Raw genomic sequence first — 26,241 nt, 5'->3', positions numbered from 1 at the left:
AAAAAAACACTAAATATTCTGTTAGCAAATCAATGTATAAATAAATAAACTTGTTGTTCATTAGTTGTTAGCAAATCAATGTATAAATAAATAAACTTGTTGGGCATTAGCTGTATTTCAGCTGATCGAGTGAGGGAAAATTCCTCCTTTCCAGACGCTCAACTTCTTTCCGGAGGAGGTCCAGTTCGTCCGACTTAGCCCTGGCGAGGTCCCTCAGGTTGCGCCTTTGAACAATCTCCAGGTAGCGCTCTTCTCTTTCCGCTGCCTCATTTGCCTCGGTAGCTGAAACGGCAAAAGAACCTCATTAAAAGCTGAAACAGGAGGAAAGTCCCTTTTGCAGAGTACTTAGTTAATGGCCAACTCAGTTAAGTCAGAATATCATCAAAACATGTATTGATCTGTTAAAAAACTAAAATTTACAAAAAAAAATGTATCAATTGCCTTCATACAGACTGATACATTTCAACAATTTATGTTGACTTTATTATGTTTTATACATGCAGAAAACCCAAATTCCAATGTGTCACATAAGTTCAATAAAATGATACTTTACAGACAGATTTGTTATAACATGGCCATGTTAGCAACTACACTGTCATGAGTAAGACTGCTGACCTGACAAATGTCCAGCAGGTATTAACTCAACACTAGTGAGGCAAGCCTAAAGATCATAGCTAAAAACACTCGCTTTTATCAATGTTGTGTTAACTTGACTGGTTAACTGAAGTTGAATGGAAAGTTGAATAAGTTTGTGAAGCAAAGTTCATTTTAGCAATTGAGGGGGATTCAGCAGCGCCTCCATGCTGCACTCTGCACACATTTCAAGGACATTCTAGATTATTGAGGTGTGTCTGTAGATCTGTTTTCATTTACCTGAGGCTTCATAAATGTGTCTCAGCTCTGCCACAGAAGCCTGCATCTCAGGAAGATCCTTCTGTATACCAGAACTGCTCTCTCCTACCATTGATATCTTTTTGTTGATCTGTTTTACCTTTTTCATTCGCCGATGAATGGCCCTTTTATGGGTCTGAAATAGAGAGCAGCGTGCATTACTCATAAGATGTTGCTGGCTTTTGCGGTTCAAACTTCAAACGTTGTGCTAAGACATGTTCAGGTTGTTACCCGTTTCATGAAAGCAATACTTTTCTCCAACTTAGAAATTTTATCCAACTCGTGAGCCTTCGGATCCTTCATGCTGAGATACTGAAAACAAACAAAAAAAAAAAGGAGACGGTTAATTTGTACAAATGAATTACAAATGGTGTTTTTTCTAAGTTTAGAGCAAAAATTTCCAAGCTAATGTCCCCAAATCTTTAATCATAAAATATTTTTAATGACAAGAATGGATTATTTATATTCACAGCTTTCTTCCTGCATGGTTTATGAGCTTTAACAATGTCAGGAAGCTACCAGCGGCAGAGCAACATAAGCCTTCTGCCAAAGGAAACTGGCATTAAAGTGAGGGAATTCACATGCAATGCTTTGTTAAACTGTAACAGATAATTTAGTTGCTCTGCTTTCTTTTCCAAAATCTAATGTAGGTTTAAAATTACTAGTGAAATCTATTGTTTTAGTAAAACAAGGGTAAACATCTATTCTAGAGTAAACAATTATCCTGTTAGTTATTTGGCATGGATTTAATTAAGCTGCAGTTTTTGGCTTAAACTCTTGGGGGGGAAAAGAAGGACGTGAAGAATTTTAGGACTGAACGAAATAAAAATAAATTTGGAAGAGGAGGAGATGTAAAAACCTCTATCCACACACGACATCTTCGATAAGATGTTTAAATGCTGAAAAGGCAAAGAGGGTGGGGAGGTTGAAAGAAGAGGGTGTGAGTTTTCTATAAAAGATAATCCATCTGTGCTGGGAGATGGTAACAATTTTCTGCTTGCAAAACATCTTTCCATGCCAAAACCAAAATACCTGCCTGGATAACACAGGGAGAAATTTGGCCAGGCATGCACACTGGATAAATGTTTCGCCCCATATGTAGATTTTTTTTTCCCCTCTTTTTTTTTCTTCTTCATGTTATTATTTAAACCTGATGCTGAATCGTCTGAGCCATATAATTAACGCGGCAGAAAAAAACATTCCAGACGTCGTGAAAGAGCAAATCACAGTTTCCCAGGACTTCAAAAACAGAATTATGATTATAAACTAGATTACTTCCAAATCTTCCTTTGAGAGTCGAAGCATCTTGATCTCTTTCTTCTTTTCATGTAGGTCCTCTATCTTCTTGTCCAACACACGGTGCTCCCACTCCAGCTGGATTATTTCTTTACGGACCGCGCCGTGTGCCTCCATGTAGGTTATCTTCTGCTCTGCAACTCTCTGATAACACAGGCAATAAGAATTTGAAAGACAACTTGTATTGCTTTATTACTATTTTAACGTTAGTAAAATTTCTCTTATTCCCATTTTGATGTTTTATAAAGACATTTGACGGGAAAGACAGACCATGATCTTCTCTTTGACTTCGTCCACCACCTTTCTGTCGAGAAGGATGAAGTCAGTCTCAGCTTTTTCAGCTGTCAGATCTAAGGTGGACGTCTCCACCTGTCCCTGTGGCAGGACAACCTGGATCATTGGGTCCATGAGATACTGGTCCCTCCTGCTCCTCAGGCTGCAGAAACATGACATCAGAAACCACCATAGCATTATCAACAACATTTTTCTCACTTAATGTCTTCATGCGTTTTCAAGCATTTCTTGTGGGGTGCCAGTAAAAGTCTTTTGGTTTATTTAGTCTGTCAGAGAGAAAAAAAGTGGGTGTTTATTTTTTCATTTCTTTTGCCATGTTATTTACACATTTTTAAATGTTAGTTACAAACTGAATATATTTAATCCACAGGCTAAATATGTCATATCTAGTTGACAAACATTTAGATATCAAGTTAAAAATTTGTGAAAGAAGTTAAATATTTAGTTATAAACTAAACAAAATATTTACATTTAAGCTAAATATTTTGTTTAGTTTGAACACAAAATATTTAGATCCACATTAAGTATTTAGAAAAGTATTTAGTGAATAATTTTCCAAGTATTCACCTACTTGGACGTAAATACAAGTTCTAAAGTAAATACTTATTTTCCAAACTCAGTATTTATTTTCCCAACTTAACTGGTCTGATTGAAACAGATTGTCGAGTCAGAAGTTCTGGGTCGTACCTTCGGAGATCTTCAAAGTGCTGCTTAATTTCTTCTTGGGCAGCATTATCTTCATCTATCCGTCTCTGCAGGAAGGCCTGCATCTCAGCCAGCTCCAAAGCGTGCACTTTTATCTGTAAAACAAAACGCAAAGAAATTAACAAACTGTCAGGGAATAAAATATGTAAATATAAAATGAATGCACATGGATGGTGGACATGTCATTTTCTTTGTATTACCTTTTGTTCGCTCTCTACTTTTGTTTTGCGCACAACACAAAATCTCTCCCAGAAGGGCAGGGTCAGTCCTTTTGGCATGTTCTCTGGAGCGTCCATCTCCTCCATGGCGGCGAGTATTTGGCTGAGTCCATCAGGAGCGGGAACGTTGAGACGTTGCGGCTTGAAAATGTTGGCAGCATCCATAGACAGCCCCCGTAACCTTTGAACCCTGGTGACAGTCGTGACAGTCCGAGCTTTAAAAACAACCGGCGTTAAACAACTGCTGCATGGAAATGGTTCACAAACCTGGGTCTACGCTTGAACTGTTTGTAAAGTTGATCAATCAGAAACTTTGGTAGATCAGCAAACTCTTTCCTGAATTCTTTGTCGAGATTCTTTGGGTGATGAAACAAAATTGTATTTATCTCTTACACAAACCATGTTTTCTTTTTTGTGTGTATTTTATCAGTGCGCTTACTTTGTCTTCAGCTACAATGTTCTCATACTCGAACTCAAACTGTTCCACCGTGTCCTTGTATCCACTCAAGTCTTTCTCTGTGTTTACCTGTCAGAAAAAAATGTGCAGTTCTGGCCAGTCAGCCCGACACATGTACCTGTTGCTTCACATCACTTTGTCAAATTGTGTTTTGAGATGGTAAGGCGCTGTACTGGAATGCACGCCAATTTCTACAGCCTGAATCTAGTTTCGATAATTAATAAACGCCTGCAGAAAGAGTGTGCCCAACATTTGTAACCTTTTGTGCCAGCAGTTGTTCAAGTTTGAGCTTGAGCTCACGCTCTTGATGGTTCATCGCCTCGATCGTGTGCACTGATTCGGCAAGATAGCTGATCTTCAGCTCTTCCTGTAAGACACACCCAAACCGATGCGAAACAACAAATCAGCACAAGGTGAATTTTTTAAAAGTAAATGGTTTCATTGGACTTTATTTAGAGATCCAAATACATATGAATGCCACACGTTTGCGATTTAATGTGCGTTACCTGATATATAGCAGCTGTGAACTTTAATTTCTTCTCAAACAGCTTTGTGAGTGACTCATCAAACTTGTCTGTTGACTCTTTGATGATTTCCTGCAGCTTTTTCATCTCAAATTCCAATCCCTGCAAAGCCAAGGTTCACACATGCTTAACACCAATCCGCAGCAATATTTTGGCAATAAAATAACAAAAAAAAAACCCCACACAAACGGAACCTTTTATCACCCCTTTTTTTATTTACCCGTTTATATAACTCCTTCTCCTCATTGAGATCTCTAACGTTCTTTTCGTATTCTTTGAAGGCTTTCTTCTCATCTTCACTCCACTGAATGGGAGGCTTGGTCAAGGAAAAGTCAGGAGGATATATTTCCTGTGGAGTGAAACCAAAACAAACTGTGGGCTACTCATGCTGTTTGGTCTGATTCTACTGGCACTGCCTAATAATAAATAATAAAAAAATTTAACTGTTCTAGCCAAAAGAAAATACTTAAAAGAATATTATTTAGAGTGACGTTCAGTTCTGCTGATATGTTTAAACTAAGATATTAACGTAGGTTTAAGATATAATTCAATCGGTTTCAATCGAGATGTAATGTTTTCTTTTTTAAAAAAAAATTTGTACAAAAAAAAGGTTGAATGACAGTTTGACGGTCAAAGCCTTCACAGTTTTCTGTTAGACATAATTCTTCAATGTTTTCTAAATAAACTGATTAAGTTAGGGAAGGCGTTACACTATGAAAAAATAGCATGTTATCTTGCAAGATATGCTTTACATTGAGCAATCATTCAATTTAAATTTTATTATGTGAACAGGATATTTAAATATTTACCACTTTTAAAATGTCCACTTTTTTCACTTCCAGGACTCCGCCCATCATGTCATTCAGAGCTCTCTCTCTGCTGTCGTCTTTCTGCAACAGGACAAGCATCCCTCCCTCAACAGAGTTCAACTAACCTTTTAATCACAATCATTTACTTACTTTATAGATTTGTAAATCGCACACACAGTTGTAAACTGAAACCACTTCTCTGAACAAGGCGGATAAAAGGGTGGAATTCATAGACAACGGCAAAGAATTAGCAAAAAGCTCAAATGTTTATCATGACAGCATACGTGTGCAGCCAGGCGCGCCTCCCTCTCCAACCTAAGCCTCTCCTCCTCTGCCTTCTGCTCCGGGGTGAGGTATTTCTCTGCTTTAATCTGAAGTTGGACAAAGGCAACGTCTCACAATTACACACAAGTTCACATCTCAGCCCACAAAACAAACAAACAAACCACAGAGCACTTCCACATTCACTCGTGCTTGGTTGAAGTTTACATGAACCATGTCCACTGCTAGGACATTTCATGAGGACAGTGACCTCAGAGTCCTCCACGATGAATAGCCTCTCTGGCCACTCCATGTCGGTCAGGCTGGGCTCCCACAGTGTCTGCTTGATGGCCAGCTCCAGCATAATGTCCCTGATGTTTTTGTTCATGTCCACCACAAGTTTGATCTCTTTAAGTTTTCGCTTGAACAGGGCTTCAAAGTCGGAGTTAAACGCCATCCTGATACCATAAATCAAATCCTGCATTCAGAAGTGAGAGAAAAATTCATTATTAATTAAGTCTGGGACAAAAACAATAACAAAACTAAATTTGCATCCTTGACTTCTTGTTGAAACCAGACTGTGTGCGGTATATACAACAAGTGAACGTCTAATTAGTCCAGGAACAAGACAGGTGCTGCTTTTTCAAAGAAAGAAAATGTATATTAACCACAGAAAAAAGGTGGTAAACAAATCCTTAACATCCTTATGTCTGAAAAAACCAGCAACAACATCACAGGGGGCGGCAGTATCGTGTATTTATGTTAAAGGATGGATTAGTGCACTTTACAAAACATACCTAGTAAGATGATGAAATAATACTATGCACATAATAAAGAAAGACAAGAGACCTGGCAGGAAAGTAAATCCTGGGTTCAAATTGGTTTTCCAAATAAATGATCCATACAACCAAATTAATTGCAATTAAAGTGGATGGAAGACAACAAAACCAAGGTTTTTCTACAGAATAAGACACTTATGACTGAGTATAAACCGTACTCAGTTATGTATAATGTAATGACTCAAATATATTGTGAGAATCTTGTGGTAGTACTCCAAAACTGTTTGGTCACACTATAAAATACGAATATATGAAAACGTAAAAAGAAAACACTCTTGGTATTCTGGCTTTAGCTAAAGTAAATAATTTCAGTTACTTAACTAACTTAAAACAAAAAGAGAAAAAAACTGTCTGAATAAGAGAGGAAAAACAATTATGTGTTTTTTCATACAGTTTGAATAAATAACTTGTCCTTTTTTTTTTTTTTTTTTTTGCTTTTTGAGTGTGTGTTTTGGGTTCTGGTTTTGGAACCCATCAGAATCTAAATGAGCAGTAGTCACCATTTTACAGAGCTTCGACAGGCTCCCACCTGTAACAGTATGATCTGGTTGATCCGCTGTTCGACAGTTTGCATGCTGAACTGGTCGTAGAGGTAAGTGTTGGCCTGGGCTAACAGAGCTGCGAGTCCTACACTGTCTGCACTCTCTTCCATATGGTCTTCCTCCGGTTCACTGCTGCTCTTCTTCAGGCCGATCAGCTGTAGGTTGAAATTGCGGGCACAACAAATGATGGAGGAAAACATGAGCGCCGAATCTGTGGCCAGAAGATTATAAACTATATCCAAAGAATATTGCAGTTGAGAAAATCATTGCAGCAGCCTGCTTTCAGCCACACGGCTATAAATCTGAAAACATTTCAACAGCGCTGGGCTGGCGCGTGTTCAAGTATTTAAAGAGGGCTGCAGTGGGGAAAGTTCAGAGGAAAGACTGTGATTTCAAACAACCAGTAGTGTTTTCAGAAGTAAACTTGTTTAGACTTAGATGGTTTTGTCCTGATATAGATTTCCACAAGGGAATAAAGATAAAAAATTTGACATTTCCCCGCTACTGCTTTCATAAAACATCACATTGCTGCATTCCTCCTGCACACCCACAAGAGTAAACATGGATCTAATTACTTTTAACTCATCACATGTGCATTACTTTGCTTCGTCAATCAGAATTTAAACCACCAGTTTTATTCACTTTGCCTGCAGATTTTTCAATCATCCTCATGTTTTGAACCCTGCGGATGTCCTCCAACTCCTTCTCTGTTCGCGCTTTGAGGGGATAGTTCTGCACAGCTAACTTAGAGTGGAATGCCTGTGGATGACAGCCACACATAATTCAAAATTAATTGATTAAAAAAAAAGTAGTCTTCTTTATTAAAAGCTTGCCACTGAACCACTTTACATTGATACTCCGGGGTTTGATCAGAAAACAATCCCAGCATTCTCTCTTCAGGACGTCTCTTTGGTACTGCTTTTCTAGAATGCCCTGCTCAATTTCGGCCTTCACCTGTGCAGTGGAGCAGCGGTAAAAGATCATTGTAAGGAATAATTTAAGGTCGATGGCGGTAATGTTTACTTGAGCTTTCAATACCTTCTGAGCTGCCTCCTCCACCCTGGCGTCCATTCTCTTCTGCTCCTCCACATCTAAGTTAAACATTTTTATTGGGAGGGTTTCATTCTCAAGCATCATTTTCTGAACCTGACCACAAACAAAAGCACATGTTGCACATACCTCTTTACAGAAGAATTCAATCCAAATTCAGATTCGTTTAGAAATTTTAAAAAGATGCTTGTAGAGTTACAGCATATCATCGGTTCAGACATCAGTTAAAAAAAAGGGTAAAAATCTCTCATTTTTACCCTTTTTTTTGAAAGTCTTTTTCTTTTTTAACTGTTATCACGTAACCCAACATCGGTTATTTAGAATACTGAATAGAGTAAAAATCACATAAATGTTTTGGACATATGCTTATTTGACGGGTTGTGAATAAGACTGTCATGACACCGTAATAAACATGACATAACACCCCTCATGAACACAAATGAGTCTTCATGAATATTTATGACTGTTGTTTTAAAGTGCCATTCGGTAAATCATGACACTTTTAATACAAAGTTGACATTATTCAAAATGTCTTTGTTATGACAACTTGACATTAACCAAGTTGGGTATAACACGATGCTGATGGATGTAAAAGTACGATCTCTATCTACAACCTGCAGCACATTTTTCTCTTCAGTGCTGTGGTCCTAAGAAAAAGGAAAAAACTAATTATCCTAAAAAGGAAACAGCAATTCATACTATGAAGAAAAATGAAAAATGGCACTAGGCAGCAAAAGTCTGATTCCCTTTTTTTTATGATGTGTCAATGGCAAAAATAGTAAATAATTACAAAGGAACAAAACATTATGGGAAAAAAACTAAAACTAAAAGCTGCGTGGCATAATGATTTTTTTAAACTAAAGTTGTAATTTTAGTGTTAATGACAGTTTCTCATGTTAGTCTGCAGTGACATTTTTTCCTGTTGACTGTTTATTAAACCATGCGGACAAACTGTAATTCCAAGCAAATTATAAAAGCCTACTTACAATCTCCCGTAACTCTTTCATGGTTTCTCTTATGTTTTTCTTTTGTTCAGCATAGTTTATTTCATCCTCCTTATCTATCTGTTTTAAAAAAATAAAGACAAACATGAAGGTAAAATTGCCTTGAAAACACACAAAGTGAGAAGAATCTTTCCACCGTCCCCACATCAGGTGTAGTAGAGACCTCCCACACGTTTATTATCAGCTCATCTTCATGCCAAGCCTTTGTCATGTGGAAAGGTGCCAACAGGTGTAAACATCTGGTTAATGCCGTTAACCAGATGTTGCAATTACTTGTTTCTGTAAGCAACAATAAATCAAACATCTGCAAAAAGCAACTTGGTGCCAACAATAATTGCTCTTTCTGAAATTACTTCCACACACAAAGTGGAGCAGAACCCTCTTGTAAACCACCGCCTGGAATATTATGAAACAAGATAAATAACTATGCATATTTTCACCCTGTCATAGCCACAAATACAAGAGCTAATCACTCACTTCTGTATCTCTTTTCTCCAACCACGTAGGGTTTGAAGCAGGGGGGAGATCATGCTCATCTTCCTCTGTCACATCAACTGATGCTGTGGGGCTCAACTGTAAAGCATAAGAAGTAAACTTGGTTTTGAATATTTGCAAATGATTAGGGACATTACATATAGACCATTTTTAATTAATTAGCTACCATTACATATCAATATTAGAAGTGGGGAAAAAAATTACTGATAAAGCTGGAGTATTATGCTAGACACCAGAAGTGCTGGAATTTAAGGACAATTTGATTCAAAATAATACTTCAAAGAGAAAAAGCATTATAACACAGACAGTTTCACCTCAGTTTCCTCTGATTTCTCGCCACTAACTGGAGTCTCCTGGATCAAGCTAGGTAAGTTAATCAGGCTGGGATTTTCAGAAATGAATGAGGTCCTTAAGGACTGAGCCCTAATCTCATGGTTTTTGAAAGAAGACATAATTGCATCTTCAATTCTGTGGGAAGGGATAAGAAATAAATAAGCAAATTAGTACGTCAGAGTAGTTTCAATAAGGCAATATTATTACATTAAAGTATACATTTCAATTACCTCAGATTTGAGTTAACGTTATACTTATTTCATTTCACAGCATAACACTTAATAAAATGAATCACTTCATAATTAGCGATAAATTATCTTTAAAAGTAATGAGACAAATTTTTATGAATAACATTTCAGTAAATTATTCAGTAACTTTATATTAGATTAATAAAACATGCATAACTGTAACTTAGTTATGTTTTAATCATGTTTGAAGTGAGATTTTCTCTACACTTTTTTTCAAGCATTTATCAAATGTTACAGAAAATCAGACGCATCATGAAATACCACTAACATATCAAGAATAGTGCTTATGATCACAATGTTTTGAAATCTGAAACTACTGCGTGCGTGTGAGTGGACAGAGCAGGCAGATGTGGAATCTGAGTGGGAAGATTTTCAGAGCCAGAATGTGACTTTTACTACAGTAAGTCTTTGTTTTTCCACACCTTCAGCTCATAGTTTCTTTATAACCTCATAATACCACCCACTGGAGCTTAAGTCATTTTGTTTTTACTGCTGTCCTGCACCATTGATGGAAAAGGCACCGTTTATTAAAAGCTACATCAAACTGCAGGTGTGACTTCCTTATGCAAGCAAGGACGCCCCCTACTGTTCACAGTTGTGCACAAAATGAGCATGTGTCCTGGGTGGTGCTTTACTTGATCTTAGAGCAGAGGAGGGAGCCATCGTCTGCGCCAGTAGTAACGACTGTGTGACTGTCTGTGGAGAAGGACACACTGCGAATTCCACCGAGGCGTCTTGAATGACACCGCAGCTCACAGCAGAGCTCCTGCAGGCACATCAGCAGTGTTATATCTGTGGCACTTTGGAATAATATTTGAGTAAGAAATATCAATGTATATATTGCAAATATATTCATATTAAAAGTTTACTTTAGACACGCACAAACTAATACTTTGTCGTGAACTCAAAGGAAATGATTATGTACTTTCTGGCAACTACTTTAAGTTCTAAAATTGATCTATACATCAAACATGACTCATATTAAGTACTTAATAAGGATTTCTTTAAACACAGTCTTTTTCTTTGCCCTTTTCACAGAGACTATATTTATAAAGTCGTCTTAAGCTGTGGATCCTCCAGCAGCATGGCCCTATTGCTCCTGATCTCATTAATAAAGCTTCTTCTTACCTGATCTATAAGTTCAGGAGGACAGCTACGTCTTGACAGGTTTGCATATATGCCATAGTTTGTTCATTTTATGGACTCTGGATTGAACATAACACCTCTGGATTTCTTTACTAAACCACCTTCTCTGACTACACATGCTATTTTAAGTTTAATTGCTATTTTAAGTTTAATTTGTAAAAAAAAAAAAAAAAAGAAAAAAAAAGAAAGAAAGAAAAAAAATGTGTTGGAGCTATTTATTCTTTATTTCTTTATCCATTTGAATTTTGTTAGTTTATTCTTAAATTTCTTTTTTTTTTGTATAATTGCAGATTAATAACTGTTGATTTTACTTTTTTTTGTTTTATTATTTTTCTTATTTATTCTTTCTAAGTAAGACAGGAAGAAATATGGGTCAGTCGTTTAGGGGGCCTGGTAAAAGACTAGCAGGCATTTGGGTTTGGGGCCTATCGTTTTTACCAGAGTAAGAGAGGTAGCATGAGAATAAAGGAAAGTCTGAACTCTGTAATTGTTTGCTGAAATAGGAAAATAAATCATCCAGAACAATCAACAATTTTGGACATTGAACTTTCTGTTGCCTGCATACAGAAACTTGACCCCAGTGCCTTTGTAGTGGCTTGATGGAACTTGTATTGGATGTTTGGTTTGGCAAATAATCGCCACTACACAATGCATCATTTACCTTCTGCTTCACAAGTTTGTATCCTGACAAATAAAATCACAGTGCGATAGAATGAAACCTGATTGTAACAGAAAATGTGAACAAGTTGAGAGGTATGAATAAATTATCAACTGCAGATGATGGGATAAAATACAAACAAAGTGACCACTTACCATGGAGGAGGTTGGTCTGATCTGTAGTATGCCTTGTCGTCCCACAGAGGCGAGCAACATACTGTCAGGAGACAAAAGGAGAGTGGCACGGCCGGGCAGCTGAATATTAACTTCATCCTTTGGGGTTAGTTGGACCCTCTTTTTGCTGATGAAACCAAATGAGTCCTAAGTCAACAAAAAGGGGTCAGAAAATAGTTTAATTCCAATTAGTGTAAGGAATCGTACCTAAGTTTAGGCACAATTCCTAACTTATAGAGACGCAAGGAAAATATCATTTGGGATCAAACCTCTGGAAACTGAAATCGCTGAAGAGATTTTTTTCTGTGGCAATAACCAAAGGCCTCACCGACGCCAAGAATGCAAGAAGTCAGTGGAACTTGCACTTTGAGTCTCGTTACTCTGGGAATGTTCAGACAACCATTCCTTTCTACAGTAAAAAAACCTAAAGGTGAGCAGAAGCACAACAATATCAGGTTTAGCAATAAAGATAGCACCACAGAAAATATTAGCCACATTTATTTATTCTGAATCATATTTATTGCAAGTCATTGCTCTGGTACTAAGCTTAAACTGCTGTGTCATTCAGAAGTTTAGGTGTCGGTTCTTCAAACAAGGGTGTTTTTAAAATACCCAAATCACGGGCATCAATTTGTAAAGTTTTTTTTTTTTAAACCAAGAACTCAAGGCTTTTACACAAAAACATGAAAGGGCAGAGAGAAATTCCTTTAAGGTCTGCTAAATCAACCCACACATTTCTCATGAGATGATTAATCAGCTGCTTTTGACCTGATAAATGTGTCCTGTGCTTTGATTCGTCTTCTCACATAGTGAATCTAGATTTGTGGCTCCATGACTTTATGTGAAAGAGACAAGATTGCTGTTTGGTGTTTTTGTTTTTTTACTACAGCTTGTATGTAACCAATGTGCTTTTTACCTCCAAGGCCCTTGAAAGGTAGAAAAAATATCAGCAGCAAGCTCCCCTCATCCTTTTTCTCCTCTTGTGAAGCACAGAGTGCAAGAACTTTCACATCCTCACCACGGCTGGCGCATTGTGTGGAAAGTGACAAAATTCTGCCAGGAACCTCTGGAGAAGAACACATACAGGATTGTTTGTAATAAAGCTCAAGAATTCTCACATGAGTCTTTGAAACATATTCTTACCAACGTATCCCACAACTGAAAACTTTGCTGATGGCCTTCCATCGATTACAAAAACATGTGAATCCAGTCCACTGCAGAAAAGGTAGCGCCCTTCTTGATCAAAACTGTAAAATGACGTCTCGGTTTTATTATCGTGACCCAAAACTAAAAGCTTCTCTCTTAAGCTTAATGCATTTATGTGTCACGAGACATTTGAAAGTTGATGCTCTTTCAGCGATGGAGGATACTTGCACTAGATGATCCACAGCAGTGTGGTAGAGATAAACCTGATGCACCAGTCGAAGCTGCTTCTCATAGTTCAAGTCAACGAAAAGGATTTTTCCTGATGCTGTTCCAAGAGCGGCGTAATGTGCAATGGGAGAGCAGGTGATGTTTGTCACCTAAACAGACGTAAATTATCTCGATACACTGTTGTCATTTAATTATGCTCTGACAAATCTGAAGATATTTAATACGCTTGTGGAATCCTTAGTTTTACTCGATGTCGATCTTACCTCTGCTTCTAGGGAGAGGGAGGTGAGGTAGGTGCCATTGGAGGACCACAGCTGCAGAACGCCACTATCCCTTAATGACTACAAGTCAGTGGAAATGTAAACACAACAGCTCACAGCTAAATTATATAGGCTATAACGACACACTGTAGCCAGATTTACAGGCAACTTAAATACTTTACCACACAAATGTTCTTGTCAGAAAACAAAGCAGCTGTCAAAAAGTCGCCACTGAGAATATCCAAGACCTTCTCAATCTGGTTTGACTTTTTTGCATTCAGCACATAGAACTGCCCCTGAAAGATTGACCAAATTCACATTTAGCTAGTATGTAAAGCTCAATGGAATACCACATGAAGATTAAACCACATTTAGGTGCTTACTGTATTGGTGAACAGAAGCACTGTGCTGTTGTTGGGGGAGACCACTGCAGTCGAAACAGGTCTCTCTAACTCCCAAGTTTGCGTGATACTGATCTGAGTCCCTTTGGTCTGCAGACAGTGCATCACACTCTCCTGAAAAACATTAAAATATTTCAAGTTCTTTTATTTGAGAATGTTGTGTTGTTTTGTGTTCATGCCGCATACCTTTCCCACTGCAACAAGACCATCGCTATAAATGGCTAGAGATTGAAAATAGAAGTTTTTGAGCTCAGGAATTGCATCCGCAGCTAAAAACAAAAGAAACAGGAAATTATTCCACTCAGGTGAATAACAGGGGTACTATGACTTGTGTACAATTTAGTTTACCATTAGGGTCAACAAGGGCAGAAACAGAGAGGCTCTCAGGGTCAACAAGAAGGACATAGCCTTCAGCGCAGCCCACACAAAGGTGTGATGTGGCTGTCCAGCATATGGTAGATGGTGTTACTCTGGCTGCCGTAGGCTGTTTGAACACAAGTTGAGTTGCAATCAACATTTTGTCGTTTTGTTTGGATAAAGTTTATTCTAACAAATGGTTCAACTGTTGTGGTTAAATGTTTCTTTTCTCTAAACAGTGGGGAAATACTTCACAGGTAAAAGGTTTATTTTTTGAGACCTCTGAAAGGGCAGCCAGAATTTGAGAAATACAATTTGGGTCCTTTGTGGAAGTGAGAGTTGGTTTCTCTGAAGAGGAATCCGGGATTTCTGGAAGCTGTATTGCTCTGCAATGGGACAAAAGTAAATCTACAAATGTAAATCACAACTTGATATTTCTTCTTGACAATTTTTCTGTAAGATTACCACTTCAACTATAAATACATGTGTTATGTTACCTCTAAATAATGTTGGTTATATTCCTGAACAATCCACTTATAGGTGAATTTCACAGATTATTTCTGTGTGTGTTTTTTTTATATATATATGTTTTTTTTTTACCTTGGTTTCAACAGATGGAAAGACCCACATCTCTCTATGTTCCAAACAGTGAGGGTTGTGGTGCCCAAAGCACAAAGCTGGAAGCAATTCATGGGGTTGAACGCCAAATGAATGACATCCCGTCCGGCTTGAGGCTGTACACAGATCAACTCAGCCTTTTCCCAGTTCCTGTACACAGAATTAGTATAAATGCCTTATTGGGATAAACATTAAAGTGTATGAGGTGCTCATTCATTCATATTTCATTTTTTGTTGCAACCACAAATTGATAGACCAACACAAAGTGACAGAAAAATACCTAATTGCTTTCACTATCCATCTATCCATCCCTCATTTATTCCTGCTTATCCATTCACCCAAGATGGGAGCTGATGCATACCTACAGCATCCAATCTATGACAGTGCAGTAAGAGACACAGAACAACCACACATGCACACACTCACACCTAGGGCAACTTGAGTAACCATCAAACACAGCAGCCATGCCTTTGAAAGATGGGAGAATGCCAGAGTATCCAAATAGAACCTCTGCATCAATCAGGAGAACATGGACATTCTGCTTGGAATGTCCAATCAGAGAAGGTTCAATCAGAGAAGAAGACAAGAGACATGTTCATTTTGTAGGAGTTGCAGAAATCTAAGAATCAGCTGGGGGACGTTGATAGAAAAACTACTAGTTGGTCAGTCCATAAATCTGACCACTATGGAAGAGTAGCAAAAAGGAAAACAGCGTTGAAATAAAGCCATATGTCTCCTATATACCATGTACAGAAAGCAGCCAGAGCTGCTTTCTGATTGTAGACAGGAAGACACATTTCCATTATTCTCTCTGGAAACTTTCTACTGTTATTGTATAATACACTTTTGACTGCTCTTGATATTAATTTTTAAAAAACGTCCCCCGATGTGATGGCTGTCTTCAATTCACTTTTATTTTGAAATTTTCAGTAAACTTTATTTCAGAGGGCTACACTGATCCTATGGGGAACAGTGGTTGGGTTAAATGCCCAAAACGTTCTGTCATGTTCTAACGTTCCGCCATGTTGAAGTTCTAACCGGCAGTCATGCTAGTTCTAAAGAGAAGCTTCGCTCTCTGCCAACTGTCATGTGAGGGAGAGACAGAAATCTAACTGTTTGAAGCAATCCCTTGAGAAATTTCGAAAACATTTTTGGGGTGTGATGTCACGACCGATTTTCATATCAATAGAGCGATTTTTTTGTGGGCGTGAAGGTGATTTCAAAGTCGCTTTTGGGGTCAAAAACAAAAAAACCCACTTTGGTGTCTTACCACAGTGTGATGGAGTAGTCAGGAAGCGACGAGCAGGAGACCAAAAAAGGCCCTCCATCACTTAATGTCAAAGATGTATAGTCCAGAGGCGTATTCCCTGCAATAAAACACTCAAAGTTTACTACAATGCCTACGTTTCGCGACAACATGTGGATAAAAGCTAACGACCTTTCAGTTCGTTCTTCAGTTCTAATTGCGGGAAGTTGTACACATATATAGACGGATTCAGGTCTCTCTCGGAGAAAGCAAACGTCCCGCTTCTGCAGTCAGTTGTCAGCGCTCCGACGCCACTGCCAGGACTCTGAAACACGCTCCGTCTTTCTGTCTCCAGGTGCAGGAAGCATATGTGAGCCCCGCACGCGTAACACACTGTATTACTACTCACGAACTCGACGTTGTCTCTTGGAAATCCTTGAATCCAGCTAGCCGAGGGTGAGAAAGCAGAGAAGTTATATGAGCAATACCGGGCACAGAGGAAACTGGCGGTTTTCTTCAGGAATGAAGTTGTAATAAAACCGAAGAAATTTACCTTATGTCTAAGCTTCCAAATTTGCTCATTTTAATTCAAGAATGTGACCGGGCGCTTCTACAGGTCCGAGTTTTCAAGAATTCGTAGACAAGTGGTTTCGTATCCATAGCAACCACTAACGGATGGCACGGCCTACCTGTCACGCTATTGGCTGTTGAACACCACGTGCACCGGTGGCGTACAAAATAAAAGCACATGGAAAAAAAAGACTTCCACAGTTAAGTTCCTGTAAGTTCCTGAAGTCTGCGGTGCCAAGTTCCAAGTGCAAACATGTCCAGTGAAAAAAGCGTGATCAAAGGTAAAACTTTAAAATTTTACATTTTTCTTCTTAAAATATTTTTTTAATCAGGTTAGTTGACGTTGAAGCATGTTGTCTTATTCCTACTCTTATTTCTCCAAATTGTAAAAATATTAACAAATGACCTTGTCTACATTTCATGAATACTTATGAAATAATATTGAACATCTTGTCACAGTGATGTGATTTGGCAGTATACAGATAGAAACTGCTAAAGTTTGATAGATAAATATCTTTTCATATTGAATGAACACATTACAAAGTTACCTTGAATGTTCTATTTATGTCTCCCTACAATAGAGAGCCCTATAAAAATTTATGGCAGGCCTTGAGTTTGACATGTGTTTTAAAGTATGTTAAATAACGCACAGTTGTCAGAAAAAAGTATAACTTAACAGTATGGCAGATGTTAAGTCATTAGTTGCATAGAATTGATCTTGTAAATCTCCAACGTCTGGTTGATATTGACAGAGTGAGCATTATTGAGTGCATGATACTCATTTATGATGGGTTATTGCTAATGATTCATATTTACAGATTCCAGGGTATATTAATGTGTAACTGTGTGTACAGACTTTGTATGTAGTTTTTTTTCTTATTACATGAAAGCTCAAAAACACCATACATAGAAATACCAGTCTCTATTACACAACAATAATGGGTACTCAATACTTAATACTCTAGATACATACTCTAAATACATTTGCATATTTTTGTATTAGTATTTTTTTGTGACACTCAGGAGCCCCTGAACCTGGGCCGGTCCCCAAAGACAGCATACGTCTTTAAAGCATGAGATTTTGTCCTTATGTCCAGAGGACCAGGCTAGTGCTGCACGCCAAAGGCATCAAGTAATGCTGCCTCAGAATGTATCTGTCATAGGCAACATGTTTGTTCCTGATATACATTTGAGAAACATTTCATTTCTTTGAGGCACTGCAGAACTTTGTTTCTCTGTGCGTGTGTGTGTGTGTTTTCCAGATTTAGCACCATCAACATTCACTTGAGAAACAAACCAGAATGGTTCCTTGAGAAGAACTCTCTTAGTATGGTGCCAACACTGGAGACACCTGCTGGTGAGGTGATCTACGAATCTTCAATCACCTGTGAATACCTGGATGAAGCGTATCCAGAGAAAAAGCTGCTTCCCTCCAACACCTTTTGGTAAAGCCCGGCAAAGAATGATGCTGGAGCAATTTTCCAAAGTATGTTATGTGGAAAATGTTGAACCCAAATCTTAGGGGTTTGTTGTAGACTCACAGACCCCTAAAAGCAACAAATGTTTCTGTAGGTGGAGCTGCACTTCTACAAGATCCCAGTGCGGAGGTCGAAAGCGGAAGATGTCTCAGGACTAGAAGATGAGCTGAAAGTGGCTTTGACCAAGTTAGAACATTTTATATATGTGTATAAAACATTTTTTTTTTACTTTAGCCACCAGTTGTAAAGTATTGTTTTATAGGTTAAAACAGTCTTGTCAGACTGCAGAGCTAAAATGGTGTCCGTGCAACACATTTATTTTTACTTTTAGCACCTTGCGAAGAAGAAAACAAAGTTCTTGGATGGTGATACCATCACAATGATCGACTACATGTTGTGGCCATTTTTTGAGAGGATTGAAATGGGTGACCTGCAACCGTGAGTGCTAATACTTTTCTGTTGTCGTTGTTGTGAACTACCCAAATAAACTGTGCAATGAAAAAGGCAAAAATAAAAACATGGAATATTTCTAAAATGGAGAATACTCATTATTTTGTGTTGTTAATATAATCAGAAATTTGATTTCAGTTGTAATATAGTTTTAAAACTCATGCTCTTAACATTTGTTAGAAAGACTTCTTCAGGACAAATTGGTTCTTTATAATTTAATAACTGAAATGATTAACAAACTATTTCCAGCTACTACAACTTGCAAGTATTTTTTTCAGCAAGTCAAATCATTCTAAGCTTATAAATATAGATAAAGGCTGCATACATATGAGCTATATACTAATATGCTGTCCTGTGACTGACTGGTTTACCCATTCTTTAGAGCTTTTTTGACAACACACCTGAGCTGAAGAAATGGAGAGCCCATATGCTTGAGGACCCGGCTGTTAAAGCCACAATCCACAGCGTGGAATCCCACAAGGCCTTCTTCAAGGGATACGCTATTGAGAATCCCGACTATGACTGTGGCCTGTAGAAAACAACTGATAGTTGAGGGCAAAAAAAAAAAAAAATGAAATTCATATCATAAAGTTTTTTGACTCTTATTTTCTGAATGAAATTGCTTTTGATCAACTTTGTCAAAAAAATAACTGTGATTTAAAACAATAAATCTATGAGGTTTCTACTCTGAATTTGATTAGTTTTTTTTTTCTTTTCTTTCACATCACATGTAAAGATCTAAGCAGGACAATAGTCAAGAAAAAGGACTCACACTCTCAGACACAATGTGTTTAACAATCAATATTCACTGGTAATTAGACTTTTCCCATACAGCAGTGACTATACGGGGATTTGAAAGGTTCTGCTATGAACTGTTAGTTTGTGAGGTTTCATGTCATTAAAATTTGCTTTCGGAACGAAACATGAAAATACCTCGTAAAAGGCACTTAACCTTTGTCAGTTTCTAATCAGACTCAACTTTTTCTGTTTTAGGTCATTTAGTTTTACCAAAGCATCTGTTTAATAAGAGCTTGAATAATAATAGGGAGAATTATTCTTTTAAAACTTTACAGAATTTGGTAGAACCGGATTTTAAAGTATGACGTAGGTCTCGGTATTATGCAACAACCTTTATAAAACAATGTATCTGGCATTAGCAGTGGATGCTGAGTCATTTTGGTTAACTATAAGCATCAAAGTAAACAATTACAAGAAAAGCATAAAAACCCTCCCATCTCAGCAAAATTTGAAATAACTGATGCGATCATTTTTATTCTAACTCTTGACTTCTGAATGAATATATAATCCAGGGAGTGTCAGGCTTACAAGGGAGTGGTGCACACTTCTTTTCAATAAGTGAGGTGTGTATACAGCTATACAAATAATAAGGCAGCAAATGGGGTGAGAGAGTAAGAGGGTGAAAGGTGTGCACTATGTCGCACATGTTCCAGAGTGAGTTGCAGGTTTTTGTAGAAACGTTTGCTTGCCCTCACTGATAAATGTGCACTTATCAGTGGGGCATTTACCAGTGCTGGGTGGAACACATCCAGTCCCAAGTCACTGTGTAGTGGCCAGAGCCCCATTCAGCAACTTATGCAGCAAAGAATACAACAAAAACAGTACAGGAAGTAGAGTCTATATCTAATATTCTCTCCTTCTTGCTCAGGTATCATATTAAAAACACAAGAAGTTGAACCGTGTGGAAAAATTCAAAGGGAAAACGGCAAAAAGGAAAGAAAAAGATTACCACCAAGGCCACCTTGTAGATAGCCATGTCTATGTCCACATCTCAAGGCAGACAGTCCAACAGAGACTGTATTCTACTGAATCCCATGGTTGCAGACCTAGAAGAAGTCAGTTGTCTGAGTAATTCCCACAAAATCTTTTGCAAAATGTCATGTGGGCAAAGAGAAAGACTTCTGACCCTCCACATGTGGTCGGGTGAAACAAAAATCCAAATGGCCCACTGATAGTCTGAGAAACTGCATAGCTGAAGAGATTTATTGCTATGCCAGAAGTATGCTTATGGAACAGAAATGGCATATATTTGATGTCTAATAAGAGGCACGCCATCTTCAGACAGCACCATCCAGCTGTTGCTTAGTTGCTTTGAAGCCGTACAGTTGATTTTGTTCTTATTTTTTGTCATTATTCCTGCTGGTGATACACATGAATTCCCCCACCGAGGGACAGTAAACATTATTTCCATTCTACTTGGACAGGTTGCCATCACCAGCAACACATGCATTATTTTTGCGTCATATAATTTAATATGAGAGCTAGAATATCATAGAGATATCATCATCCCTATTTTGGATCTGCTTTGGGTTTGCATTTTGTAATTTTGTGTCCTATATTATAAAAAATAAATAAAAAATATGCTGAGTCACGTAGTTACTCAGCGGTTCTCCTGGCTGTTCCGTGTTTGATCAAAGTGCAAAGTCATCGTGATCTTTTCATTGCTTTCCAATGCATTCTGTGATTGTCATTTTATTGTCACTAAACAACTAACACCGTGCGTCATAATTTTTTTACTTTTCTTTTTAATGAATTGCCGCAATATATATATATATATATATATATATATAATATATATATATATATATATATATATATATATATATATATTTTTTTTTTTTTTTTTTTTTTTTTTTTTTTTTTTTTTTTTTTTTTTATAATATAATAATATTTTACTGACAAGCTCTTGTGTTTATAAGCCCGCTGACTCCCGGACAGGAAACAAAGGAAACGGGGTTTCTGTCGAGTTTCTCTAGAAAACCTCCTCGGACCGGACGTCTCCTCCCCGGAGGAAGTTCCTTAAATAAAGGATTGCAGCTTCTTTCCGCGCACTCAGTTCCGTGTGTTTGGTTCTGCGCAATTATTTTTGACAAGTTTCACCGCAACGATGTCTTTCGAAAAGAGCCTCGCCGCGGGTAAGATTGACCTCGTTTCCAATGGAGACTAATAAATTAGACGATTATAATAAGTTCAGTTTGTTTTGCTGAGATCTGCTGACGATTATCATCGGACCTAAAGTATTCTCTTTGTTTATGACATAGTAACAACCTGCAGCTGCGCTTTTGCAGAACCTTATTTTCAGAAAGAAGGCGCTCGTGTTTTAAAGTAGAGCATTTTGAGGATTACAGAGACAAAACACAATGTGAAAAAATAAATAATAATAATAATAATCAACGTGGTTTCAATGTTGCATTTAAATTTGAAACAGGAAGTCCTGCACCTGGTCCGGTGCCGAAAGGTCAGCTGCGTCTGTACAGCATGAGATTCTGCCCTTTTGCCCAAAGAACCAGACTGATGTTGCACGCCAAAGGGATCAAGTAACTAAATAAAATTGTGTTTTTCTCAATATGAGAAACTTCATATCCAACCCTGAAATATGTTTTTTTCCCCCTTACTTAAAGGTGTTTTTTGGTCTTTTTCTTTTTTTTTTTTGTCTCTTTTTTTTTTTTTTTAGGTTTGAAACCATCAACATCCACTTGAAACAGAAACCCGACTGGTTCCTTGAGAAGAACCCTGACGGTCTCGTTCCTACAATCGAAACGCCTGCTGGTGAAGTGGTGACTGAGTCTGTCATCACCTCCGAGTTCCTGGATGAAGCGTATCCTGAGAAGAAGCTGCTTCCGGCAGATCCTTTTGGGAAAGCCCAACAAAAAATGCTGCTGGAGCATTTTTCCAAGGTGTGTTACGAAGAATGTCGCCATGTACATCTTTGGTGCTGGTTGCATGTGGATACTGAATGTTTTTCTGTTTTGTATGGGGGAAGAAAAATGAGAGAAATCTATCTTGTCTTCTGTAGATAACACCACACTTCTTCAAGATCTCATCAGCAAGAAGAAAGGGTGATGATGTGTCAGGATTAGAAGCAGAACTGAAGGAGAAGTTCACCAATTTAAACCAAGTAAGTTGTAATATATTTTGGGGAAAGTGTCCAAACAAATAAATATTGATTTATTTGTTTGTTTTTGTAATGTACAACTTTTATGGGCTTCTAAAACAAAAATTGGCTGTATTAGTGTGACTTTAATTCAACTTAAAGTGAGCGTGTAAATTATTCTTGACACGACTGATTGAATGTCTGCGACAATCCACAGGTTTTCAGATATATTTTTCTTTGTATTTAGTACACATAATTGTCCTGTTCATTGTGCATAAATTTCACCACCTTGATTGAGATCATTTTGTCGTTAGCTCTTCTTCTTAATTATCTAATCTACTTTACTTTACGCCCTGATTCACAGTTAGCAAAGAGTTTTTATTTTATAAAAAGCCTCCTCTTTACTTCTCCAACATACCTCTTGTTGTTATAGATCTAAATTCTCAATTTTTATCTCATCTGGCCATTGTCAAAAAAACCTGAGATCATCCCATTTCCCCATGCTGGATATTTTAGTTTAACAGGAACAATAAATAAAGTTACCTTTTAAATTAATCACCTAAGTGACTGTAGACTTAAACTTCGATCTGGCTTTTTGTCTCCTGCAAACTTTGCTTTCAGTCTACCTCTTTTTTTTTTTTTTGTCTATCTAACCATAAGAAATCACAGTCAGACAGAGAGAGTCATGAAACGGGAAGAGCAGGTTTTCCTGGGAGGAAAAAAAAGTTGCGCAACGAAATTTTTTTTCACCAAAAGGCTCTTTTTGTCCACGTGGTCAGCTGCACATTTCAGGTGATGTCATTTTTAGTGGTCAGCACCATCTCTACTCGTGGAGATGTAAAATAAAAGATAAAATAAAATAAAAAATGACTTACCTGTTGACAGCGACTGAAATGACTCCTTTCCTTAGTTTTCTGTTAATTACAAATAAATTGAAACTTGCAGACCCGATTTTTTTTCTTATAAATAACAGCAGTTACTTATCATGTAAGAGGGAAAAAAAATTAAAAGCCCTTAACTCGGTGTTCATAAAAATGTTAAACTACGCCTGCCAAACCGGCAAACATGAGGGTGTCTCAGGCATGTACTCACATGCTGCACATTTATATCTATTTAATTCCGTGTAATGACGTGACCTCTGACCCTTGCATCTATTTCAATGTATGTTTTAGATAAGAATTTTATTGACATAATAAATTACAGCGGCTGCTACTGCTATGGCAACTTCTGCAGAGGACAGTAATACCCCTGACAGTAATGATAGTGGAAATTGAAGAGCTACTGCTCTTCTAATTTTGAGTAAAGCTTTTCAGTGTCTTCCTAATCTGATGCAGGTATTCATTGCTGATAAAAGTGGCTTGAGAAAACAGTTGTGTCTTCTGTTGGAATATTTTTGCTAAAATGGAAAACATTTTCTGCAGTCACTCTGCTCAGGAAGAAAAAAAAAACAAAAAAACAACTGAGTTAGTCAATGAAAATGAAAGGGGATCATCATCAATATGAATTACCCTGAAAGACTGAAATATATTAGAAACACAAGAAAATATCGGAAAATATTCCAAAATATTAAGAAATGATTGTTTGAATTTGCCAGATATCATCCTCAATGCTTCCTGTGCTTGAAAAATGCTCAAAATCAGGCATTTTGCAGAAAACCAATCAGAGGTAACGGTGATAATGCATTAAAAAAAAGTCTGTGCCAATTGTCAACGCACAATTTGCAGTTTCTGAGATTTTCAAGATGTTTTAGGAGCAATACATTTACAAGGTTACATGAGAAGCAGGTCAGTCAACATGTCAGACTATTCTAAGTTTTTGTCGGAGAACATAAAAATAAATCATTAATGTCTTATTAGCAGTGCTTAATGTGATATTTTTTTCAGCACTTGGTGAAAAGAAAGACAACATTCTTTGGTGGTGATACCATAACCTTCATCGACTACATGATGTGGCCATTCTTTGAGAGGCTTGGGATGTTTGAAGTACAACAGTGAGTTTTATTTACTCTTTTTTATTTATTTATTTGTGTGTTCTAGGTTTAAAAGGTTTTCAGATCTTTCAGAATAGACTAAACCAACAAGAAGTACAGGAAAAAGGTCAATGGTGGTATCAGAGGAGATCCCAACACCTCAATAGTCAGTGGCAACCATAAGGCCTGAGTTTTATTCTGAAATATCTTTCTTGGGGAATGTATTAAGTTCAAATGATGGCATAGAGTTGGAAATTGATGTGCTGTAAAGTGTTTTCTCTGGATCTTTCAGCTGCCTGGACCACACTCCTGAGCTGAAGAAGTGGACTGAGCGCATGCTGGAGGATCCAGCTGTTAAAGCCACCATGCACAGCACAGAGACTCACAAAACCTTCTACAACAACTTCCTGGATGGAAAACCTGACTATGACTATGGCCTGTAGGAAACAAATAATCAACGCTTCATAGAAACAAGTCTACATGTTCTCTATTTCCGTCATATGGCTGCGATGTATTGCATTCTTTTTTTCTAATGGTCATTTAAAAGGTGGGTGAAAGTGGGTATTGGTTCAAAATTTCTTTTTAAAATTAGAGATCCATGTCAAAATTAAAAATAAAATATATTTAATCGAAGATATCCTTTTGTGTGTGTTTTTTTTTTAAATCTTTAAATCAATATTTCACTCTTATTGGCGCCATAAGATTTAGAGGCTCAAACATGAAGGTGTCAGGTTTGAATAAGTAAATATGCAACTATAACACTTCTTCACTATTTCCTAAAAGTTATGTGGTTAAAGTCATAAAACAGATGTATGGTCATAAAACACTATTTTTTCAAAGAATGAAGCTCCAAAGAGCTGCAACATGACAAATCCAATGTCTGCATGGATAACATTATTCAAATATGCTTATTTGACAAACACTCTATGCATACTATGTAAATACAGCTTTTACAATTCAATTAATGTAGGTCATATTTATAAACCACCCATCAATTTGCACACAATAAATAGAAATTATATTGTGTGTGAAAGCTGAACATTGGCTCCGTCTCTTAGATGGTGAATGTGTGAGCACAAAGCTGGAGCTGATTCTGAATGATGAACACCAAAGGGATACAAGTTGCTTCAGGGCAACAGTTCTCAAACATTTAACAACAATAATTGTCCTACAGAAGGAATTTGGCTTCAGTTCAAAGCAGACTGCCTTTAGTCTTCACACTACCACAAAAAAAAAAAAAAAACAACCTTTGAGGTAGTCTTTTCCACCAGTATTCAACAATTTAACAAGAACCAAATATGTTAAGCTTTAGTGACACGGATGGGCTCTTTTGTCCAATGACTTCACCTGGGGAACCTAAACTCAATTTATCATCAATAAGTTCTCCTAGGTATTTATAAGTACTCTCAGGATTTCATCTTAGAAGACTTTTACTCTGGAAAGCATCTGAAATGGAGCAGCTTAAGAAAAAAAAAGTCATTTTATATTATTCAATGGAACAAGATTCAATAATTTTTTTTTCTTTTTTCATTTTGGTGAAAAAAAGTAGCTAGTGTTAAGAATTAAAAAGATGAAGAACTTGATCTTAGCTCGTTAATTAATTCTTAGTCCCGAATTCCTGTGTCTGTGTAAGTGTGCAGAGAGAAAAGAGCAATCATACGACGTCAGACTTCAGATATTCAG

At 37.3% G+C, this 26,241-nt stretch overlaps 2 protein-coding genes and 1 long non-coding RNA gene across 3 annotated transcripts; 2 read left to right on the top strand and 1 right to left on the bottom strand.

Moving 5' to 3' along the window:
- Positions 1-2: 2 nt before the first annotated feature.
- cfap43 (cilia and flagella associated protein 43) lies at positions 3-16,848 on the bottom strand. Its single transcript, XM_055029946.1, has 38 exons — positions 16,753-16,848; positions 16,392-16,645; positions 16,224-16,320; positions 14,936-15,103; positions 14,616-14,721; positions 14,327-14,462; positions 14,165-14,247; positions 13,961-14,092; positions 13,760-13,873; positions 13,581-13,658; positions 13,318-13,466; positions 13,087-13,190; positions 12,860-13,009; positions 12,213-12,367; positions 11,926-12,090; positions 10,602-10,732; positions 9,700-9,853; positions 9,368-9,463; positions 8,873-8,950; positions 7,875-7,982; positions 7,686-7,790; positions 7,479-7,595; positions 6,824-6,991; positions 5,727-5,933; positions 5,479-5,565; positions 5,195-5,275; positions 4,606-4,734; positions 4,368-4,487; positions 4,121-4,228; positions 3,844-3,930; positions 3,672-3,760; positions 3,387-3,594; positions 3,169-3,281; positions 2,458-2,623; positions 2,167-2,331; positions 1,123-1,203; positions 874-1,027; positions 3-282 (listed from the first exon to the last, which is right to left on the bottom strand). The coding sequence occupies exons 1-38, from the start codon at positions 16,779-16,781 to the stop codon at positions 107-109; spliced, it is 4,848 nt and encodes a 1,615-aa protein (XP_054885921.1). The 5' UTR covers positions 16,782-16,848; the 3' UTR covers positions 3-106.
- A 132-nt stretch (positions 16,849-16,980) lies between these two features.
- On the top strand, positions 16,981-18,678 carry LOC129359720 (uncharacterized). The gene is made up of 3 exons (XR_008605936.1): positions 16,981-17,050; positions 18,032-18,255; positions 18,342-18,678. It is a non-coding gene; the product is annotated as an uncharacterized LOC129359720 (long non-coding RNA).
- A 2,818-nt stretch (positions 18,679-21,496) lies between these two features.
- LOC129359719 (glutathione S-transferase omega-1-like) lies at positions 21,497-25,191 on the top strand. The gene is made up of 6 exons (XM_055029554.1): positions 21,497-21,630; positions 21,924-22,032; positions 22,170-22,392; positions 22,512-22,613; positions 24,473-24,579; positions 24,851-25,191. The coding sequence occupies exons 1-6, from the start codon at positions 21,603-21,605 to the stop codon at positions 24,999-25,001; spliced, it is 720 nt and encodes a 239-aa protein (XP_054885529.1). The 5' UTR covers positions 21,497-21,602; the 3' UTR covers positions 25,002-25,191.
- Positions 25,192-26,241: the final 1,050 nt, after the last annotated feature.

The sequence above is a fragment of the Poeciliopsis prolifica genome, unplaced genomic scaffold, assembly GCF_027474105.1.
Source record: "Poeciliopsis prolifica strain line A6 unplaced genomic scaffold, Auburn_PproV2 SCAFFOLD005, whole genome shotgun sequence".
NCBI classification, from domain to species: Eukaryota; Metazoa; Chordata; class Actinopteri; order Cyprinodontiformes; family Poeciliidae; genus Poeciliopsis; species Poeciliopsis prolifica.
Note: the sequence above shows the minus strand (reverse complement) of the source record. Positions and strands in the feature narration are given on the sequence as shown.